The 22,601-nt window shown below is 35.0% G+C and overlaps 1 protein-coding gene across 7 annotated transcripts in view; it reads right to left on the minus strand.

The window, feature by feature from the left end:
• The window catches only part of Csmd3 (CUB and Sushi multiple domains 3), a 1,145,339-nt gene that overhangs the window by 12,616 nt on the left and 1,110,122 nt on the right, over positions 1 to 22,601 (minus strand). For all 7 annotated transcript variants that reach the window (XM_052747788.1, XM_052747786.1, XM_052747792.1 and 4 more), the window contains 6 exons: positions 19,511 to 19,684; positions 17,214 to 17,291; positions 10,343 to 10,450; positions 8,137 to 8,316; positions 5,167 to 5,232; positions 14 to 172 (listed from right to left, as the gene is read on the minus strand). In XM_052747788.1, coding sequence (XP_052603748.1) covers positions 14 to 172; positions 5,167 to 5,232; positions 8,137 to 8,316; positions 10,343 to 10,450; positions 17,214 to 17,291; positions 19,511 to 19,684 — 765 coding nt within the window. The remainder of the gene's footprint in view (positions 1 to 13; positions 173 to 5,166; positions 5,233 to 8,136; positions 8,317 to 10,342; positions 10,451 to 17,213; positions 17,292 to 19,510; positions 19,685 to 22,601) is intronic.

Below are 22,601 nucleotides of genomic sequence, written 5' to 3' on the forward strand. Positions count from 1 at the left end.
TTGAACCTGATACCTGAAAGGAGCAGTTCCATGTCACTGTTGCTCAGTGTGGCGTTGACTCGGCCAGTGGAGGCATTGAAGCTAGTGACTGTCAGGGTCATGGGCTGTTTCCTTCCTTTGAAATTATAAGAGCCTTTCCATATGTAATTCTGGGCAAACACATCATCAGGAACTGTGTATAGATGAAATAAATGACATATTTTAATTTCACAGTGCCCTCTAAATATGATCATGTGATATTAGATTAAATCCTTTAGTCTACTGAACAAAATAATCTATCCCTAAATATGGGTAATCTTCAATGAGTATAATTTTCATATTCTTCATTTAAATTCAAATTTCAAAGAACAAAACACAATTTTTGAAGACTGAGTTTGTTCAGTCGTCATCAATAGGAAAGCCAGACTCCATACCACCTAAAGACATGAGGCTTGTGGATGGAATCCAGGAAACACAAGTTTCACTTATATTTGGTCACCTCTAACATTTTTGTCTTCTTTCAGAAAGAAGATGAGATGATTTGATTGAGCCGCAAGCCTGTGAGCATGTCTCCGGAGACCTGCTTTTCTTCTAGTGTCATAGACAAATTCGTTGGAGGAAGAATGTAAACCATGTCCTCCTCTTTCCCATGGCCCTGGAGGCAGCCTGGAGGTAATGGCTCTTTGTCCCTTTTACAAAACAGTTCAGTTATTCCAGTAATAGAAGAAGAGCAGGGCTGTGCTATATTGACAGCTTTGAGGTTTACAAGTATTTTTAGAAATAAAAGAATTGTCACTAGAATTGTCCAGTTCTTATGGGGTAGAACAGACTGTAGTAGAATATAGCACAAGGTATAGGCGAGCAGATCCTGGAGTTACACTACTTGTATTTGATGACCGCTTCTATACTGAAAAACTAGGTCATTTTGCATAAATTTCTTAATTCTAAACCTGGATTCCCTCATGAATAATATGATATTAATATATACTACTTAGAATGTTAAATAAAATAAGGAATATAAAATGTTTATCTACTCATTACCTAAAATCATTATCTAATGTTTTAGTTATGTTTAATTATGATTCAGATACAATAGAAATACTGGGGCTTTTTAGGTCACTAAATAACTACTCTGTGTGTGTGTGTGTGTGTGTGTGTTTGCATGTGTGCATCCATGTGTGTGCATGTGCCTCTGTGTGTGTCTATGTGTGCACCTGCCATGTATTTGGCATCATGAACAATCTATAACCCTGACTTTTTAATCTTTCTCAAGTCATCCTTCTACTGACTCTGTGTCCCTAAACATCAAGTTATCCTGTTATGTTTACATGTATGTAATCATCTTATTTGACACATTGTAAGAAAGACATTTGATTTGATTGGTTTGAGCTAACAAAAGAGTACCTACAAACTCTATAAATGAGTGATAAGAATAATTTTTATTTGAAAAAATTAGAGGAGAAAAAGAGAAAGATGTCATACAGGCTGTAACTGGTAAATGGTTGACAATTAGTAATTGACATTTTTCAGATTGCCTACTTATCCTCATCTGAATTGTCATAATTCTTGACTACTCCATAACTCTAACTGTTAACTTAATGATCTTATTTTAAGAAATTTAGGTAAATTAAGACTGTTAGTTAAAATATGTTAAAGCAAAACCCTCATTTTGGGAGATAATAGTTATAGGAAAACGTATATAGCCATACTCAGTAATTTCAGTTGTATTAACATAAATAATTGCTGTGATAGAAATCATTAAACAACTGGTTCTTAAGACAAATATTTTGTTGTAGGATAATATTTAAAGGTGTGTTACTTTTGTTTCTGTTGCATTTGTTAAACTCTGTGAAGCTGTGATTTTTTGCCTGTCTAAAACACGTGGTGGTTTAATAAATAGCAGAATGGCCAATAGTGAGGCAGGAGAAAATATAGGCAGGGTTGGCAGACAGAGAGAATAAATAGAAAGAGAAATGTGGGAGGAGGAGAAGAAAGATAAAGGAACAAGAGAGGAAGGAGGAAAACTTCAAGGACCAGCCACCCAGCCACCCAGCCACCCAGCCACCCAGCTACCTAGCCAGACACAGAGTAAGAAGGAAAGAAAAGGTATACAGGAATAGAGAAAAATAAAAGCCCTGAGGCCAAAGATAGATGGGATAATTTCAAGTTAAGAAAACCCAGCAAGAAACAAGCCAAGCTAAATCTGGGCATTCATAAGTAAAAATAAGCCTCTATCTGTGATTTATTTGGTAGTTAGGTGATGGGCCCCTCTCACAAAAGCAAAACAATGCCTGGAAGTGGTGGTACATGCCTTTAATCCCAACACTCGAGAGACAGAGCCAGGAGGATCTCTGTGAGTTGGAAGTCAGCCTGGTCTACAGAGCGAGATCCAGGACAGACACCAAAACTACACAGAGAAACCCTTTCTCGAAACCCCACCCCACCCCCAAAAAAAGCAAAAACACCCAACAACAATACTTTGTAGTAATAGCTACTTCATGTGTTAGAAATATTTCATTAATAGCAGATTCCAAGCTTCCAGAGATCATAAAAAGAACAGAATAGAATGCATAATGAGACTCTGCTGTTGACTCCAACATGCTGCCAACATCCTTTTCCTTCCCTGGACCTGTGAATCAACTGAGGAGGGAGAGCCTCCCAGGGATTTGTCCCTTATGCTAGCTTGTGAGGTGATGACACTTCTTTCTTCTGTTATCTCTCTTTCTTGAGACTAAAACTAATGAGGCATGTGAGAGGTATTTGTAAATTTTGAAGTGTCATCCAAAATTTTGAAGTTGTCATCCTGTCAACCATCAGGCTGCTGTGAACATGAACAAAAGACTGAAGAGGGGATGTAATGGCCACTTTTCTTGCTGTTGTTGTCATTGTTTATTTCAGGGATTGTAATTTAATTATGTTTCTCCCTTCCCTTTCTTCCCTTCATCCCAAACACTTCTGCACACTCGCCTTCAAATTCATGGCCTCTTTTTTTTTTAATTGATTGTCATTGTGTACATATTTGTATTTGTATATACATATACTACATACATTTCTAAATATAACCAGTTGAGTCCATAGAGTGTTACTTCTGTCTATGTTTTCAGGGCTGATCATTTGGCACCAAACAATCAACTCATAACTTCACAAGAAAGATTGGAACAAGTGACAATAAATGTTAGAGGAGATGTAGGCGAAAGGAAACCCTCATCAATTGTTGGGGTGATTGCTAACTGATACAGTCACAATGGTGATCAATTTGGAGAATTCTCAAAGAACTAAGAATAAATCGACCATATGAACCAGATGTAGCACTACTTGACATATGCCTAAAGGGCTCAATATCATATTTCACAGGTACTTGCTCAGCCATGTTTATTGCTGCTATGTTCACAAGAACTATGAAATGGAAATACCCTACATGTCAGATAATCAATCAGTGAGTAATAAAAATGTGCTGTCCCAGCCCGCCATCCTTTTATTAGAAATGTATATTAACTTAAACTTTTGTACCCAGGCTTTATTACATTGTTGAATATATGGTCTTGATTCTGATTTTGATCCTACTGCCAATTTTTCATCTTGGCCATACTTAATCACTGTGTCCCATTTATGCTAATGAACAGAATGCAGCTTAGTGTGTTCCTATTTTCACAATGATTGTTCTAAAGCTTTTGTAGATTTCAGTGAGTTTGAAGTTCTTCTCTTTCTAATATGTTGAGAATATATTAAAATCATGAGTTGGTGCTGATTCTATTAAGTATTTATAATTAGTTCAAAGGTCATACGTTTTATACCTTAATTTCTTAATCTGATTCATTGCCTTTAAAAGGTATACAAAAAAGAGAATTATCTTTAGCCCGATGATAAATATGACTTGAATCTGTCGTGTTATTTTTAACACAATGTAAGGTTAAATTTTATAACATTTTAAATGCAATTTTCCATCAATAACCAAAAGTCAAATGAGCCCAAATTTCCCTCCTCATATGATGTCTTTATCTGTACTTCTAATTATATGTTGCCCATCAGATGAGTATAATGTTAGATTATTTATATTATGACTTAGATTCCCTGACATGTTCCTCTAAAATTTGCCAGACGTAATCGGTAGAGCAATGTAGACCTGATATGTCTTTGAAAATAATTTTAAACAATACCTTGGTACATGATTATTAAGTTAGCTTTCATCACATTTATTAAAATTGAGTTTCAATTTTATAAAAATTTGTTAATTTAGAAAAATAAATGTTGAAAATTATTGATATTTTCCAATATTTTAAATATATTTAACTTGTTCTGTATCATATTTACATATCCCTTATTTCAAAATTACTTTTACAAAATATTTTCTTATTCATTAAAAATTTTTCCATTGTGTCATCTATAATTTATTTTTTCTTTTAACATTGCATTGATGTTTGGCTGTTGTGTTATAGTCTTTATAGGTTCTTAACAGAGACACAGCATCAACTCTGGGGATTTCTTCCTTTTTAATGTGAAGATTTAAGGCTATAAATATCATTTATAACTTTACTTTTGCAGTAGTACTCAACTGGGACCAAAGATAAAAATTTATACAACAAAAATGTAGTCCTTAATAATATGAAAAAAATAGTTGGAACAGATGAAATCCCCAACTACGTACTATATACTTTGTATTTCATTCTTATAAGTATCAGATACAGAAAATAATTTTAGGGTGAGAATTATATCAAGCTTATAAGAATTTAAATCCCATGATATGAATGATTAGGTTATATAGATTGCATTTTTAAATTAAACAATTACAAATTAACAAGATATCATCTTCTATCAAATATCTTGAAATCTACAAGTCCATAAAGGTATATCTTTTAATTAAGTCTTATTTTCTACTTTAATTTTATATATACAAAAAGCATTGTTGTTATGTTATTGTTAAAAGAATCTTTAAAAGACAAATATACAAATTATAATAGATGCACAAATCATATTTTTGACAGAAATAACTGTCCAATAATTTTAGAATGCTAGATAAAAAGCATTTCACAAAATAAATCCATATCCTATAACCCACATGATCATATCAAATATAGTAAGGCATAATTTTATCAGGCGAAATACATCATTTTAAATAAATACATATTTAAGGAGAAAACTGTAGATCAATCTTAGACGTCATGACTTCTAGAACAACGAATGACTTACCACTTAGCTTTGGACTAGGTGTTCCTAGCGCAGGTCGAGGATCTTTCACCAATGTTTTGGAGCCAGCTATGGCAAAAAAAAAAAAAAAGCATTTACAAGAGTTAATATATTATACACAGTGTGACACACTATCAATTTTAGTCTGAATTATTACATAATTTCCTTCATAATTCTTTGTTGGTTCCATCTCAATCAAAACACTTTGTGATGAACAGTTTTAGCAACTAATTCCATCACAGTCTTTTGGGAACAGGACTGCTACTTAATCCTCACAGGAAACTGTATCTTTGATCGGAGGCAGAGGCTAAAAGAAAACAGTTGATTCCATCATGGACAATGAGGACTCAGTGTTTGATCTTGTTGACAAAAAGAAAAGAAAAGCTGCTTTGCAGAGGTCAAACCAAAAAAAAAAAAAAATCAGAATTTGCTAAAGTAATTCATGATGCACCAGAAATTGGAAGGCTCAAAAGTTTGAGCCATGCCAGAGAATGGCTCATGTCATTTAAATCACATGTGGGGCTAGAGAGGACCAAAAAAGTGTAGGAGCTGTGACACACACTGTTTTGCATACCCTTTGCCCAAGGAACACTGTCATGCTCTTTTATTTTTATTTTTTATTATTATTAAGAAATTTTCTATTCATTTTACATACCAACCACAGATACGCCCCTCCTCCCTCTTCCCACCCTCCAGCCTTCCCCCAACCCAGTCCCCATTCCCACCTCCTCCAAGTCAAGGTCTCCCATGGGCAGTCAGTAGAGCCTGGCACATTCAGTTGAGGCTGGTCTAAGCCCCTTCCCCCTGCACCAAGGCTTTGCAAGGTTGTCACATCTTAGGCACTGGGCTCCAAAAAGCCTGCCCATGCTCCAGGGACAGGTCCCAATCCCCCACTGTTATGCTCTTACGAAGATTTAATGAGAGGCAATTTTTGAAAGAAACAAATACTGAATTGAAGAGGCTGGAGCAGCAGTTCCACTAGGGAAAACTGAACACTGCTATCCTATTAGTGACTTTAAAACAACATCAGCAACAACAACAACAAAATGATTTCTGAGAAAGCTTTGAAACTGTGGTGGATTTCAATAGGATAATATCTAGGGTGTTTATGAAGATTGTAATATATGAAACTCTATGTGGGAAGTATCACAGGAACAGGGAATAAAAAAAATCCTACCAATTTAGACAACTAAATTAATGCTTTCAGTTGTAAGCCTATAGAGATAATTCAATGGAAATGCTGTGAGAGATTTAAATACACATGCCATGTATAGATTTGAATGTGTAAATCTGAGGCTAAAAAAGTCCAATGTGAGAGGAAAGCTAATTTAGAAGTGATTTTCATAGAAGAAATCAATGGCATGAATAAGACCATGAAGGACACAGTAGAGAAGATGAATGGAGAGGACAAGTGAATTCCAAGCCTTTAGAAAAGCCTCAGGGGAAAAGATTCTGAAAAGAAAAGAAAAACTGGCTAGCCATAATGCTGTTAAGTACTGAAACATGCATTTAATAATACGTATGCTAACACTTCCCACAATTTTCAAGGATTGTGTTTACTGATATTAGATACCAGTTGAGAAGTACACATAGGGAGACAGCAGAGTTGAAGCACATACTAGCAGTCAATGGATTTTTTTAATGAGAATTTCCCAGCCAGGCAGGGTACATGCCTTTAATCCCAGCACTGGGAAGGCAGGGGTAAGCAGATCTCTGTGAGTTCGAGGCCAGACTGTTCTACAGAGTGAGTCCCAGGACAGCCAGGGCTGTTACACAGAGAAATCCTGTTTCAAAAAACGAGAGAGAGAGAGAGAGAGAGAGAGAGAGAGAGAGAGAGAGAGAGAATTTCTCATACAGTAGGTATTTTAACAAGGGAGGGCGGGGGAACACAGGGTTACATTCTGGCTAAGAAAGGAATGAAAACGGATCAAAACAGTGGTGAAAATTTGTGTCTGCTGCAAGAGATCAAACACAAGAAGGTATGACAAGAAAGTCTAACATGTAAAAAGAAAAACTTTTACTGACCTAGTCAAGAACTATAGAAAATCTGCTTCACCGTGTCTTATGGTAAGAGTCTATGTTTCCCTTTGGTAAACTCAGTACATCAGAACCAAGTAGGATTTTTTTTTCCTGGTGAAGCAGAAACAGGTGTAGACTCTTCAGCTAGATCTACTTAAATTATCATGCTACAGTGACTCAGTTCAAAACTGTAAAAATTAGAGTACTGAGTTGTCACTTCTAAGCCAAACTCTGAGAAAGACTGTTTGAATTCAGAGAGAATGCTATGAAATAAGAGAGATTGAAATAATGTTCCCTACCATATTGGATCAATAAGATACTTTAGAAAACCCACACTGGATTAGAATAAGACTTTATTTTGAAGTGAATTGACTGAAGCTATAATTAACTGATGTTATCAAAATAAAATAATCCTGAATTTAGACTAAGTTATATATACATCTAGTTTACTCATAAGAAAATGGGATGAAGAAGCAAAGAAAGGTACTACATATAAAGATGGAGGTAGATACCACTGGAAGACTATGAGCCAAGGAATGCCAATGATTGCTAGGAGAGGATGAAGGGAAGGGAGAGGCTGTGACTCTAAAGATGATTGAATATACAGAGTCTTGTTAACTTTTTGATTTTTGACTTTTGTACTTAACTACCTATAAAAAGATAAATTTCTATCATGTGAAGTCACCCACATTTAGGTAACTTTTATAACAAACCTAGAAAATGAAAACACTAATAACGATGTTTTCAAGAGAGAATGTGAAGAGGGAATAAAGACAAAAATATCAGGTTAGCATTGAAACATTGCAATAGAAATGTCTAGGTGTGTCCATTTGTCTGGAATAAAAATGTCCACATAATTTCCAGTGTTGGACTTAGCCAAAAAAATTATTCTTCTTCTAAAAAGACCTAAATAGCCCATCCTAATATGTTAAAGCATCTGTAAATAAAAGTTACCTTCACAGACAGGAACTTTTCCAGTCCAGGTGTTATCAGATCTGCACACTCTATGTTCAGTTCCCCCTGCTAAGAAGAAGCCAGGCTGGCAGGTGTAGATGAGTGTGTACCCATGGGAGGGAAGGTCCATTCCCACTACATTTGCATGAGCAGGGCTTTCTGGCTGTTTACAACTGTGGGCTATATCAAGATCAGAGACTGATGTTAATATTTTAGAGATTCATCACTAAAATTTTGAGGCAAACATCAAAATACAAAGGTATCCTTATTCTAACTTTATTGCTTAAGTTCATATTTCAAAAGTCATCCTAATGAACCAATAAAAATAGATCAAAGTGAATATATGCTACGATGTTTTTATATCCTGGTATTTTTGTAAGAAAATGTGTGACTGATACTGGTAGATGTTAACAGAAAAATGAAAGAAAGAGAGAAAGAGAGAGAGAGAGAGAGAGAGAGAGAGAGAGAGAGAGAGAGAGAGAAGGAGGGAGGGAGGGAGGGAGGGAGGGAGGGAGGGAGGGAGGGAGGAAGGAAGGAAGGAAGGAAGGAAGGAAGGAAGGAAGGAAGGAAGGAAAAGAAGGGGCAAACTGACTCTGGCTACTTATGCTTACAAATGAATATTATAGCACAATCCTGGAGAGTAAAAATGAATAGTAATACTTTTAAAAATTTATAAGACCTTAAAGTAAACGTTTAAAAAATATCACAAGCTTATATTTTCTATATAATTTCTGGAAATATTCATTTGTTTACTATATTTATTTTAAATGAAAAATCATTACTTGAAGCTAAATGGATCTGTAAGTTCATTATATGGTTCAGATACCAATGCTATACTATGTTGAAATACATTTTAATATTGTAGCATATGGAATTCTCTGGCCATATTTTGGTCCATATGCTAGAAGTATTATTTCATTCATCTAATTTTCTTTTTGTTTCTGCATTTTCATTCCACATTAACTCAACCATACAACCTGCTTGGTGTCTGATAAAGACCATTCCATTCTCAATCAGAAATATTACAAAGAATTTCATATACATATATACACATGTATAGATAGATAGATATATAACATACAACATAATTCATATATAATATAATTTATGTAAAATCAATTTAAATACGTTCTCTGTGGACCAATTCATTTGAAAAAAGCAATATTCTTCCACTTGTTTCCTCATAGATATTTTAAAAGCTGTGAATAACAGTTACTATTTTATGTTACATGCTAAACATGGATACTTACTATAATTCAAATATTAACATTAAAGTTCAATTAGTTGAATTTTCATGTAGCAAACTCTCTGTTTTCACTGGCTTATTATGAAATATCCAATTACAATATCCCAAACTCTCCTTACGTACATATTCTAAGGAACTCTCTTATAAGGAATTTTGCCATAATTAGATATAAACCAACCAATGAAGTCATGATGTATTTTCTGCAAGGGCAGCTTCAAAGGCAATCCCTTGTTTACTGTATGGTCCTGACAAGGATCGTGAAAAATCTACAGAGCATTTTTGCATTAAAAAAAATGTCATAAGCGCAGCACATTTCTGATGAGTGTTGATATTTTCATGTGCTTTGTTGTTGTTATTATTCTTTGCAAAAGTTTAGAATAAAAATGTGGTGGGAGACAAAGGAGGTTATTGGGGGAAATGTAGGACAAGAATCTGATGAGCTCAAATTTATTTCAAATTGTGAATTCAAAAAGATCACTTACTGATTTTAAAATTGTTTAGGAGAATCTGAAAATTCTTTTCTTTCATGATTTTTGGGGTTTTTCTTTTTAGCTTATATTCTCAGAAAAGCTCTTCACACATGATTAAAAATCATTATGATTAACTAGTGTATAACATCCTGTATTTCAGAGTACTTCAATTTATAGTGCAGACCCATGAAATGAGAAAGTAACCATCATTTAAAACACCAGATGGCCAAACTCACACCACTATACAAGCTTTGCCAAAGGAACAAAATTGAACCTCTTGTCTTCTGGCTTCTTTGGAAACACTGCCTTCCAATGATCATGGGAATTTGATACAGTCATAAAATTATTTAAATGAAATATCTTTTACACTAATCTAAATTAATTTTATATATCTCTTATATAAACACAAATTTGTTTCTATCACTGAAAGAAAAATGTATATGAATTCGGATCCATAATACATAATACATGTAATTTACATAATCCTTACGTATGCACTCAGGTTGAATTCCACTCCATGTGAGGTCAGGAAGGCAGGTACGTGTTGTAGATCCTTGAAGCAAGTGTCCCTTTTTGCAGTGGAACTGTATAACACTTCCTACCTAGAGTAAATGAAATAAAAGTCACAATGCGATTTCAAAACAGGCACTAAATAGAAAAATCTGTGCATAAGAAAAAAATGTTTTCAGAAGATATCTGTATGACTGAAATGAAAAAAATACAATAAAATTGTATTTAAAAGGGAATTGCTAGAAGAAATCAAGGTTAAAAATAATTAGATGGCTGGTCTACAGCATTACAAAATACTAGAGTATCCAATGTATGTATAAATGTCATGCATTTTTCTCATATGTTTAATTCATACTAAAAGCTATTGTAGGAATACAATATCTTGAGATGATGTGAGAAATGGTCATGATACAAATAACATAAAATAAAGACAAAATAAGAGTCAAATGAAGCCTGACCATGCCAGAATGCAAGGTAGGGTCAGAGCATATGCAATTGTTGCATGCTGTAGTTATCATTAAAAAAAATAGATTGGAAACAATTGGTACAATGTTTATTGAGCTAAAATTTGGATAATTAAATTTGCAATATATTGTTTTTGAGCCATGAACATCAACAGGAGATTAGTACTTAATAATACAATTTCTGAGATCATGTTAAGTCAATTCTAATCAGAATATCTCAATAAAACTTATGTAACAAACACTTCATGTGACTTTAATAAGGACTAAGGATTGAGAATAATCATAAATGTAGAAAAGAAAAAAACAGGCTGAAGATGCAGCTCAATTTATAGAGTGCTTGTTGAGCATGCTTGAAACACTCAGTTGGATCTTCAGCACAATCTCGACCACCATAGAACAAAGGACTGTCTGTAACCTTAGAACTAAGAAGGTTGATGAGAGTTGAAGACCTTAACCACATTAGGAGTTCAAGGCCAGCCTAGACAACATAAGAACATTTTTAAAAAACAAACAAAAATGATGAAGAACTTGTAGAAGCTAGCACATCAGTTGTTTTGAAGGAGTGGAGAATACATTTAATTATTGCTGTGGATGGTTCAGAATGTAATGAGCAAAGTCAGGGGAAGCTTATACAACAGGAAGCAATAGAACAGACTGGAAATTCAGTTCCAAAGAGCATCAAAAGGCAAGGGGGTGAGGCTCCCATTATCATTTTAGATTTAAGTGAAACAAATGCTAGATTTTGGGGGGGCAGTGAAACTAGGAAACAAGTCCATTAACTCATAATGTATTACAAGGAAAAATTAACAGGATTTATCAAATGATTAGTAGTGGATAACCAGACGAGATGTATGTAGGATTGGCCTCTTTAGATTTCCTAGAAAATAGCCCAAGAGAACTCAGTCAGTTGCTGGTGGCCACATCAGAGAAGCAGCAGGTGGCAATTGACTTCAGAAGATTGGTTCACCAGAAGTCAAGGCACCGATGGGTGAACCTCTGATCATAAGGCCCTGAGAGCTCTGGCTCCAGAATGTCTCTTGCTACTGCTGTGCCTTTACACGTTTGTAGCTGCTGCCACTTCTCTCTGGTACCCGGCATAGTGTGGATGGGTGTGGGGGGATCCTCACTGCCTTGATGTAGTGTAATGATCACATGGAAATATCCCTTTCTACTGGGCATTTTTAATCTGTGGATTGTTATGAATATGATGTCCTCTTAAGCTGTACTGTTTAACTGGAGCAGTGATTTTTATAATAAATAGTGTTAGTTTAAGTAGAACTTTGATGATGAAGGTGTTTTAACAAATGTAGTAAGGAATTATGATACAGGTTAGTTTAGTGGGGAAATTAATATAGGTAAAGGTAGGATAGAGTTTTGCCCCCCCTCCAATAAAGCAGAGGTTAGAAAATAAGAACAAGGAAATGTCACGCAGCTAGGACTTATGATTTTCTCTTAGGGAGTCACATAGACTGTGGATTTGATCAATGATTAAGGAAAACAATTGTGTACCAGAAGGTAGGCTTGCTCAAGTTCTTTTAATCCCGATTTTGGGAGATGTTTTCACGAGTTTTGGTATGCAACATAGCTAAAACAGAGCTTTAAATAATGACTTAAGGTTACGTTAAGATGTTTTTGCTAATGGCCTTGAGGTAGAAAATCTTGGGAAACAATTTAAAGTTTAGAAAGGCGCACTTTCAATAGTTGAGTGTGGAACTCATTGAAGTCAGGAAACAAAACAATGGCCACTGGCTATTGCAGGCTGATGTACCTTTCTTGCTAGGATCAGTTAATGATCAAAGGTGATGATTAATTCCTTGTACCCATTTCTGCCCTCAGGTTCCTGATGTAAAAAACTGTTGATGAATGGGCATGCACCCTGAGGATTTAAAGTAGAACTAACTATTTTTCATATATAAAAGTTTAGATTTGTGATTCTTTTAAGATTTTTAATTGCAAGATTACTTTTTGAGACAAATAATAAAGTGATTGATCCTTTCTTTGTAACTGAAAAGGCAGTCTGCCAGTAAAAGAACTGGCTGAGAAAAACACCTTGCTTGCTTACACTCTCATTATGTAACAGGTTGCTTGTACAGGAAATTATATGGGTTCATGGGGACAATTTGTTTTTCATCTGTAATACATAAAAAGTTTAATCATGTAAGAGATGATATGGAAAACATTGTTTTTTAACTTGTATTCATTGTAACCATTCACTTAAAAATAGAATGTAACCATATTGTAATTTTTTTATTGCTTGGAAGATTCTGCTGGGGTATCTAAGCTGAAAAGGAAAAAATAAAGAAGACAGAAGGAAGACAGCAGAAAAGATGCAGAAGGAAAGAGGTAGAGTGAAGACATCAGGAAGTAGTGAAGAAGGAAGTCATCAGGAAAGAAAAGGAAGGGAAACATCAGAGTAGAACAGAACAGAAAAAGAACAGAGTAGAACAAGCAATAGAAAGAATAACAAAATGAAGAAGAAGCTTTTATCCCTCAGGAAAAAAGTTTGTGTTTTCTTGCTGACTCTATATCTCATTCCCAGTCTCTCTGACCTACAGAAGGCTCAACCCTCTGCAGTCAGTGATTTAGAAATTATCACAACTTTCTCCTGTTTTTACCACCATCAACATTAGTTCTGAAGTTCTTGGCTTAAGTAATGCACAATCATAAATTATAAAAATATTTTAATTGAAATATATGTGTGTGTGTTATCATGTCAGGTACTAAAATTCCATTCCATTTGTTTGCCCAAATTGATGTACCAATGTATTAATTTCAATTACTAAGTGAACATCACCATCATGATTTGATAGGACATCTTGAGATTTAAGAGCTAGAGAGTCAAATTCAAAACATTCTAAAGCTATAATTACTTTATGAAACAAATACTGAATCAAATAATGTATCTTCCCTAGACCAGACTCTACCTAAAGAGTTATACAACAGTTAATGAATAATGTGTCCTGGGCTCATAATCCATAATTAATCTAGATATTTTATCAATCATTTTGACAGCTCTTCTTTCCCAGTCTCATGGCCACTCTTCACCTTTAGTCTATTTTTGGTAGAAAGCAATCTCATTTGTAATATTCTGAGTAGGAAAAATTTATGCTAGACACTGTCATTTCTGGAAGATTGTGTAAGCATCTGTATCAACAGATGGTATACACTGTATGTTAATAATAACATCTGTATCTCCAAATCTACTTTATAACACTACATATATAAAATAGTGTAATTCAAGAATGTAAATTTTTTTTAAATGGCTTTAATACCTCAGCAGTTCTTGATCTTGTCTATTATTTATTCCACAGTTTGCTTCCTGTAGTTATAATTTTACTTCCTCTCAATGAGATACTTGTCAAACCAGGATGAACAGAAAGATTGCATTTAACTCTGGGTTCCTGGGAGTTTTGTTCTGATTTTGTTATTTTGTTTTGGTTTTGTTTGTTTTGTGTTATTGTTGTCATTTGTTTTTGTTTTTCTAGGGCTTGAGAATGAACCCAGGGCCTCATACATGTCAGACAAATGTTCTACCACTGAGCTATATTTCAGACTGCTTTTACTAAGCTAGACACTTTCTGCTTGAGGTTGTGATATACACAGAGACGACACACTCTTAGAAATATGCCCAATCTAGAAATATGGAAATTAAGACACAGACACAGAGTAAAAGGAAAAAAACTGTATCCTGTAGTTCAATGCCTAGATTTTAAACTTAGAGCAGCTCGTTTTCTCTTGGGAACTTGCATATTCTGATACACATGATTTACAGTACCTTAGTGTTGAAGGATTTTTTTTTATTTTCAAGCAAAAGTTTTTTTCTCAACTCAACAATATAACTTTTACATAGGAAACAATATTTATTTGTTGTCTTCCAAAAACATAGTCCTTAAACTTATATAGCTTTGCTTAGTGGTTGTTCTCTATAGACTTAGTGAATATAATTAGTATACATATGCTTATATTCATGCTTGTTGACCATATGCTAGTAAGAAAACTTATGCCTTTAATATATTTAACATTCCAGTATATTTTAATTATAATAAAACTGATGTGATAATAATATAATTTGAAATTCACATTTATTTACGTAGAATATAATAAAATAGAATATATTTATTATCCCAAATAATATATTTTCAAGGTTATGCTAAATTTGTGATAATATTTTTCAATGATTATAAAAATAAAAATCAAAAATTCAAAGTTAATGATCCTGTTCCTTTTTTTGTATTGTTATTTTGAATTCATGGATTCTCTTTCTAATATCTCAGATGATATTTGAAAACAGACTTGTAAAAATCAGGTGGATTCATGAGCACTGACTAGTATCAGTGTTACATAAAGCTGGCAAAACGATTCGGTAAGTCATGGTTTTGCTGCCACGCCTGATGACTTGAGTTCAGTCCCCAGGACCCAGATGGTAGAAGCAGAGGACCAACCCTTGCAACTGTCCTCTGCTTTGTACAGTTGTGCCCTGGTAACTCACCCCCAACAAATAAATAAATCTATTCAAATTTCATGTCTGTACATATGGTATATGCTTTAATCCTACCACTTAGGAGTCAGAGACCAGCAAGGGCTACATAATAAAACTAAGAGCATATGTACATAATGCTCAACTAGAATGTTGTCATCAACTCCTGCTGTGCTTAAAACAAGTCGAATACCATTTCAATTTCTTTGTCTTGGTGCTGAGAACTAATGCTGTGTAACTGTTTCCCCATTTATCTACAACTAGATCAGTTTATAACAGCCTTTTATAATGGTATGAGGCTAAAGTTCTCTAAAATACCTTTGTAACAAAGGCAGAAACATGCTTTTGCAGTTTGGTATTATCTGGAACATACTGGAGCAAACCAGAAGAATTGAAAACACTCTGAAATCAATGTCCTTACTGTGCCTGAAAAGTAGATAAGTGGAAACTATTTTTAGCAACAAAAATATGGCACTTTAGACGAGCCCTTCCTTTAAAAATGGGCATTTTTCAGGTTCACACCGAATTTTCCTCAGAATAGGACAATTTAGAAAACCATGCAACAGACAGCAATTGGGTAATGTGTAAATTGTCTGTTTCTTTTTGGAATCAGCGTGTGTTTTGGTTTCCCTTCGACCCTTGTAACATAAAACTTTCTGAATCTCTGCATAAAATGTAAATTTGAAAAAGGGAGGAAAAAGTAAGCCGCACATGAGTGGGCGTGCTGAAGGATTCTCATAGGACAACCCAACCATGTATTTTAAAATCACGGGTTGGGTACAATTGTTTTTCAGAAATTTACCACGTCAATAATTGGCACTGAATAAGCATATGTTTACACATTTGGGCCATGCTTCAGCTGTCTCTCCCTTAGCCTCTTGTCTCACTTGTCCACACAGCTCCCACAGATTTGTGCAGAATCCTTTCTCACTGACTAACTACTCACTTCATACATGCTGCTTTAGGATCTTCTGATGATTGTCACGAGAACTTTCCCATTTGTCTTATTCTCAAGTTCAGTTTACATGTTTTCTGAAAGTATATTTTTATTTTCCTTAACCACCCCTCATTTCTTAAAGAATACCCTTATTCACCTGTATGTGAATGCATATATCAGCTTGACATTGTCTTCTATTTATGTCAACAAAAATGTAAGCTCATGAGCGAAGTTTGGACAACGTTCATATAGAATTGGGTATATCTACTGAAAGTCTGTAGTGGAATCCAAAATGGTAGTAATGTCTACAACCTTACACATGGAAAGCTAAGACAAGAGAAACATGAATTTGAGGCTGGTCTAAAATATACAGTAAAATCAAATCTCAAAGAAACAAAAAGAAAAAGAAATCAAACAAAAGACAGGAGAAAAGCATGGGCACTTAAGAATTCTCTCCAGCATTTTTTTTCCTTAGATGATAGCTAATCTGAATAGGGCAAAATACAACTGTAAAGCAGTAGTAATTTAAATTTCCCTGCTGGATAAGAATGCTGAAGACTTTTTCACGTATTGATTGATCAATTGTATTTTTCACATTGAGAATCATCTATTCATTAGCTCATTCTGGTACAAAGAAGAATGAATTTATGACATTTGAAAAAAAGGATAAAATCAGAGAACATTATACTAAACAAAGTCCAACTCTGACAAATAATACATATTTTCTTTCATATGTGGAGTCTGGAATTAACCAATGTTCCTATGTGATGAAACAGATAAGCTATACATGTTATGAAATCATAAGGCAGAATCTATTTGGATGAAAGAAGGAAAGTAACAATAGGGAGAGATTGGGGATAAGGGGTGTAGTAGGACTTTTGAATAAGAATAAATTGCAATAATATATACAAAAATATCAAAATGTAATATATTTCATGCTATACTATACAGAAAACTAATAATAAAATAGAACCTACTTGAAATCCAAATGTGTTGTTTTGAGATCCATGCCTTGGTACCCCAGGGTTTTCACAGGAGGTCCTAGTGGGCTCTAAAGTAAACAAGTAAAAAGATAATACTTCTTTATGAACTAAAAAATAGTTGAAACCACACTCATGAAATTTGTGAGAGTCCCAGTCAAGCAAAAGCCCATTGTGGAGATGGAAGTTGGGGACACAATCCCAACCTGAGCAATGTAACTATTAGCAATCATTAGCTGCTTAGAGAGGGAGAAATAATTTTCTCTTGGAATGTAACCCCTTGCACACCAGCCAGGTGCTACTAAATTCACACTTCCAAGAAAATGTGGGCAGTACAAATTGGTCACAGGGGTCATACAAAAAGACATAAAGTTGTGTCGGGGTGGAGGGGTGGTGGATCTTAAAATAGTTGAGAAGATGAATATGATCAAATTACACTGTGTTAGTTTGAATGACAATGCCTTCCAGAATCGCAAACATTTGAACACTTGGTCCCCAGTTAGGGGTGATGGTTGGGGAGATTTAGGAGATGTAGCCTTGATGTCTTGACATACCTAGTAAAGGTATGTCACTGGGGGTTTGCTTTGAGAATTTAAGTAGTCAACTCACTTCTGGTTCACTCTCTCTGACTCATGCTTGTGACTCAAGATCTGCACTTCTGCTCTAAGACACCATGTGCTGCAGAATATTCTTTTATACTGTGTGAAGATATGTCACGGTGACTGGTTTAATAAAGAGCTGAATGGCCATTAACTAGGCAGGAAGAGGTTAGGCAGGACTTCTGAGGACAGAGAGGCTCAGAGAGGAAGAAAGTGGAGTTGTCAGCCAGATGTGGAAGAAACAGGATGGGCAGTACAGAGGAAAGGTAACCAAGTCATGTAAAAGAATGTAGATTTAAAAATATAGGTTCATTTAAGTTACAAGAATTAGTTAGGAACAAGCCTAAGCTAAGGCCAACCTTTCATAATTAATAATAAGTCTCTGTGTCGATTTTTGTGAGCTGATAGCCCAAAGAAAAATCCATTTACAACCATGCCTGCTGTTGGTTGTCCAACATTCTCCAGCCCTCAAGAAGTATCCTACCCCTCTTCAACTGTAAGTTCAAATAGGCTTTTTGTTCTATAAGTTGCCTTGGTCATTGTGTTTTCTCATACTAATAGGATAGCAATTAATATACAAGTACAAAGAACTAATAAAAATCTTTACGAAAAAGTTATAACAGATACATTTCTCTAATGCAAATCAATTTTAAATAATCATGGATTTAGCAAATGTGCCCTTGATAATAATAATGAATGTAATACTCTTAGCACCTCCCAAATGAGCAGAAGCTTGCTAATCTTAAAGCATAAAAAAGAGAGAGAGAATGAGGCTGGATAGATGGTTCAAACTAAGAGCAAATATTGGCTAACAAAGAACCTGATTCAGTTCTTACCATAAATAAATCCAGCCTCTCACAACAGCCTGGAACTCCAGCTCCTGGAATATCTGACAACTGTGACCTCTGCTAGCTCTGCTCTCACACACACATACCCACACACAGACGCCCACACATATACATAATTAAAAATACATCTTGAAAAGAAGAAATTCAAGTTGACTTCATTTATATGCATTATGTGGTTCTTGAACTTTTAAACTTTTCATCAGAACAAAGTACTTGATACTAAAGCAACTCTGTAGATGTAAAGTTAAAAAAGTACTGGCTATTCAAGAAATCCATGTACATGAATCATTTGCTTCAGATAGAAGGTAGGGTAATAGTCTCCTAAGAAGCGAAAGCCATTAATGGAAACAGGATTGATAACTTGGACTGTACGGACACTTGTAGGTCATTTACTTTGGGAAGGTTACAGCTGGTCATCTATGTAAGTTGACTGTTTGCATGGAAGCTACTTGGTGAATTTCTTTAAGTGTGGCATATAGTGTTGGGATGGCAGATATATATGTACTGTCATTCAAAAACCTATGTTTTGGAGCAAGTTTCATTTTATATGAACATGATTTGTTGTTTGAAAACCTTTTTAAAATAATATTACTTTATAATGCTACTGTTCTCAAAGGCCCTCAAAGGGCAAAATTACTTTAGTGTTTTTTTTCCAGAAGTTTAAAATGATAAAGATAAGGATAAACATATGCCACTTATATTCACTTTCAGTATTTTCTAAAGGGTTCTATAATTTCCCCCATATTCGCCACCTGTATTTTTACATAGTCAGACGAGCATTATATGTCCCTCCCACATATTACTGGTCAATCACAGAGCTTAGCCAGCCTTTGTAAGTGTTACCTATGCAGTGAGGTGACGAGCCACTCCAAGTGCCATCAGTTTGACATAATCTCGTGCTCGATCCCACTAGTATGAAAGGAGAATTGCAGCTGAATGAAACCTCAGACTGATATATAAAGCTTTTGCCTTCTCGTTTTCCTTGGGAAGGTATGCCAGGATCCCCACAAAACTTTGCTAGAAGTCAAAATGGAGACACGTATCACAAAAATAATAGATGCAATAGAGTAAATAATTCTTAAAAATGATGAAAATTAACTGAAATCTTATGCTAACCTAATATCTATGATATTAGCCCAGTGAAAATTGTCAATTTCTTTCTAGTTATAATGTTTAAAACATAATATTTAGGTAATTAGTCTGATGTGCTCTGTGTAGATTGCTACTTAATAAAAGCCAGATGCTTTGAATTTTTGTTCATTTAAATTGATCAGAATCAAACAATAAATCTCTAGCTGCACATTGAAAAGCTATACTCTACATATGGTTCACAGGTAGCTCCATTAGCTGTAGTAATTAAGGCAAGATAAAGCTTATACTGCTTTTCACATATGCCGGATTGTACACACACACACACACACACACACACACACACACACACACACACACACACACACATACAAACACATGTGCACATGCATACACATACATATTTGCAAATGCACAAATAGATACACATGCACACATATACACACACACAAACACATTTACTTACACACACAAAAAAAACCCACATGCACATGTACATGGCATCTGCTTATTGTACTCTGAGCACTGAAATATGTATCCTAATATATATCTTTAAAGGGCCAGGAACTAGAAGTTGGATAGCCCATAGACCTAGGATAGAACCAAATACAACTAAAAAAGAAAAAAAAAAGATTCCTAATGACATTCTGCTATATTTGTTGACTGGAGCCTAGCTTAATCGCCATCAGAGAGGCTTCATCCAGCAACTGAGGGAAGCAGATGCAGAGACCCATAGCTAAACATCAGGCAGTGCTCAGGAAATCCATTGGAAGAGGTAGAGGAAAGATTCTAGGAACCATAGGAGCAAAGACACCACAAGAACAAGGCCCACAGAATCAACAAAGCGGGACTCGTAGGGGCTCACAGAGACTGGAGCAACCATCAGGGATTCTGTATGGATCTGACTGAGATCCTCTACATGTAAGTTATGGTTGTGTAGCTTGGTGTTCTTGTAGAACTCCTAACAGTGGGAGCAGTGGCTCTGTCTGAGTCTTTTGCCTGTTTTGAGACCCTTTTCTTCCTACTTGCCTCATCCAGCCTTTATATGTGGTATGTGCCTTTTGTTATATACTAGGATATGTGCCTAGCCTTATTGTAACTTGTTATATAATGTTCGGTTGATATCCCTGGGAAGCCGGCTCTGTTCTGAAGCGAAACAATGGAGGAAGAGAGGATCTGGGGGAGAGGAAGGTGGATGGGAGAGAATTGGAGGAAAGGATTTTGGAGAAACTGCAGTCAGGATGTACTATATAAGAGAAGAATAAATATATAGATAGGTCATAGGTAGATAGACGATAGATAGGTAGATAGATTTAATAAAAATTGTTTTTTTCTGATTCTTTCATGTTACTGACATATTCAACAGGATTTTTATTGTACTGTATTTGTGATGGTTAAATATTACTATTTGTTATTCAACTTCATATATTCATCTAATTTAATATAATTTTCTCATTTTGGGTTGTAAATATTTTTCTATTGTTTTGTTTTATTCCCCACTTATTTTAATACCTTTGGTTGAATTTGCTCTTTGAGATTTTAAAATATGCACTGAGTATATCCTGAGTGTTTGGACTTCCACCCACTCTAATCTCCCTCCTACACCAATTAACAACATCCTCAGCTCTTTCCTACTTTCATGTTTGTGTCTGTTGACGTGTTATTTGATTGGTTTTGGAACCCACAGAATTTAACCAAAACTTCCTGTGTAACAATAGGCTTGGAACTCTCCTTCAAACACTAATAGTTTCCTAGGAAGGTAGAAAACTGATGATATAGCTGCACCTTCCTCAGAATCTGTCGATAGACAATATTTCAAAAATGTACTATAGAGAATCTTCCTGACTCATAATTGCCTATTGATAGGGCCACTTTTATGTATGCCTATATATACAAGTATCTTAATTGCTTCCTCTTCAAAATATTGATAAAATATGTAAGAGAAAAATAGGCTAGCTCCTTGTGTTAGTCAGAGTTCTCTAGAGGAACGGAATTTATATTATTAATTTATATATATATATTAATTTATATAATTTATATGGGGTATATATTGGAACAGCTTACAAACTATGGTCCAGCTAATAAAACAATGGCTGTCTACTAATAGAGGGTCCAAATATCCCATAGTTGTTCAGTCTACAAAGCTGGCTGTCTCAGTGGGTCTTCAGTATGCCTCAGTATCATGAAGAAGTAGGCTCTAATGCCAGTAGAACAATGGACTTGCCAGGGAGAGTGAGAGCAAGCAAGCAAAGAGAGAAAGCAGCTGCTTCTTCCATATCCTTTATGTAAGCTGCCACCAGAAGGTGTGGCCCACAGTAAACATGAAGTTTTATACCTTAAAAGATCTGGATTAAAAGTGGGTGTTCCCACTTCAAATGATTTAATTTTAAAAAGTCCCACCCACACAGGTGTACCCAGCCACTTACATTTTCATTTATTACAGAAGTAGTCAAGGTGACAATCAAGAATAATTATTACAATTTGCAAAACAACATATATATAGATATGTGTGTATGCATATATATGCATATATAATGTAATCTTCCAAGTCCCTTTAGTGTTACTTGCATGTATATGCTTTTAGATCTGACCACATAGTATTGGACAACCATTTAGGGCATATTTACTAGAATGGCTTATAAACTGCAGTCACGCTAGGAAAGCCTTGATCAACAGAAGATGCAATAATCCAGTAGCTGTTCAGTCCAAGGCTGGACATCTAAACTGGGCTTCAGGATGCATCAGAATCCCAAAGAAGTAGGCTAGAATGCCACTAAAGGAATGGACTTGCCAGCAAGTGAGGGCACACAGTCAAGAGAGGACAAGCTTCTGTCTTCTATCTTTT

This window comes from Peromyscus californicus, unplaced genomic scaffold, assembly GCF_007827085.1.
Source record: "Peromyscus californicus insignis strain IS unplaced genomic scaffold, ASM782708v3 Scaffold_20__1_contigs__length_68692818, whole genome shotgun sequence".
NCBI lineage: Eukaryota > Metazoa > Chordata > Mammalia > Rodentia > Cricetidae > Peromyscus > Peromyscus californicus.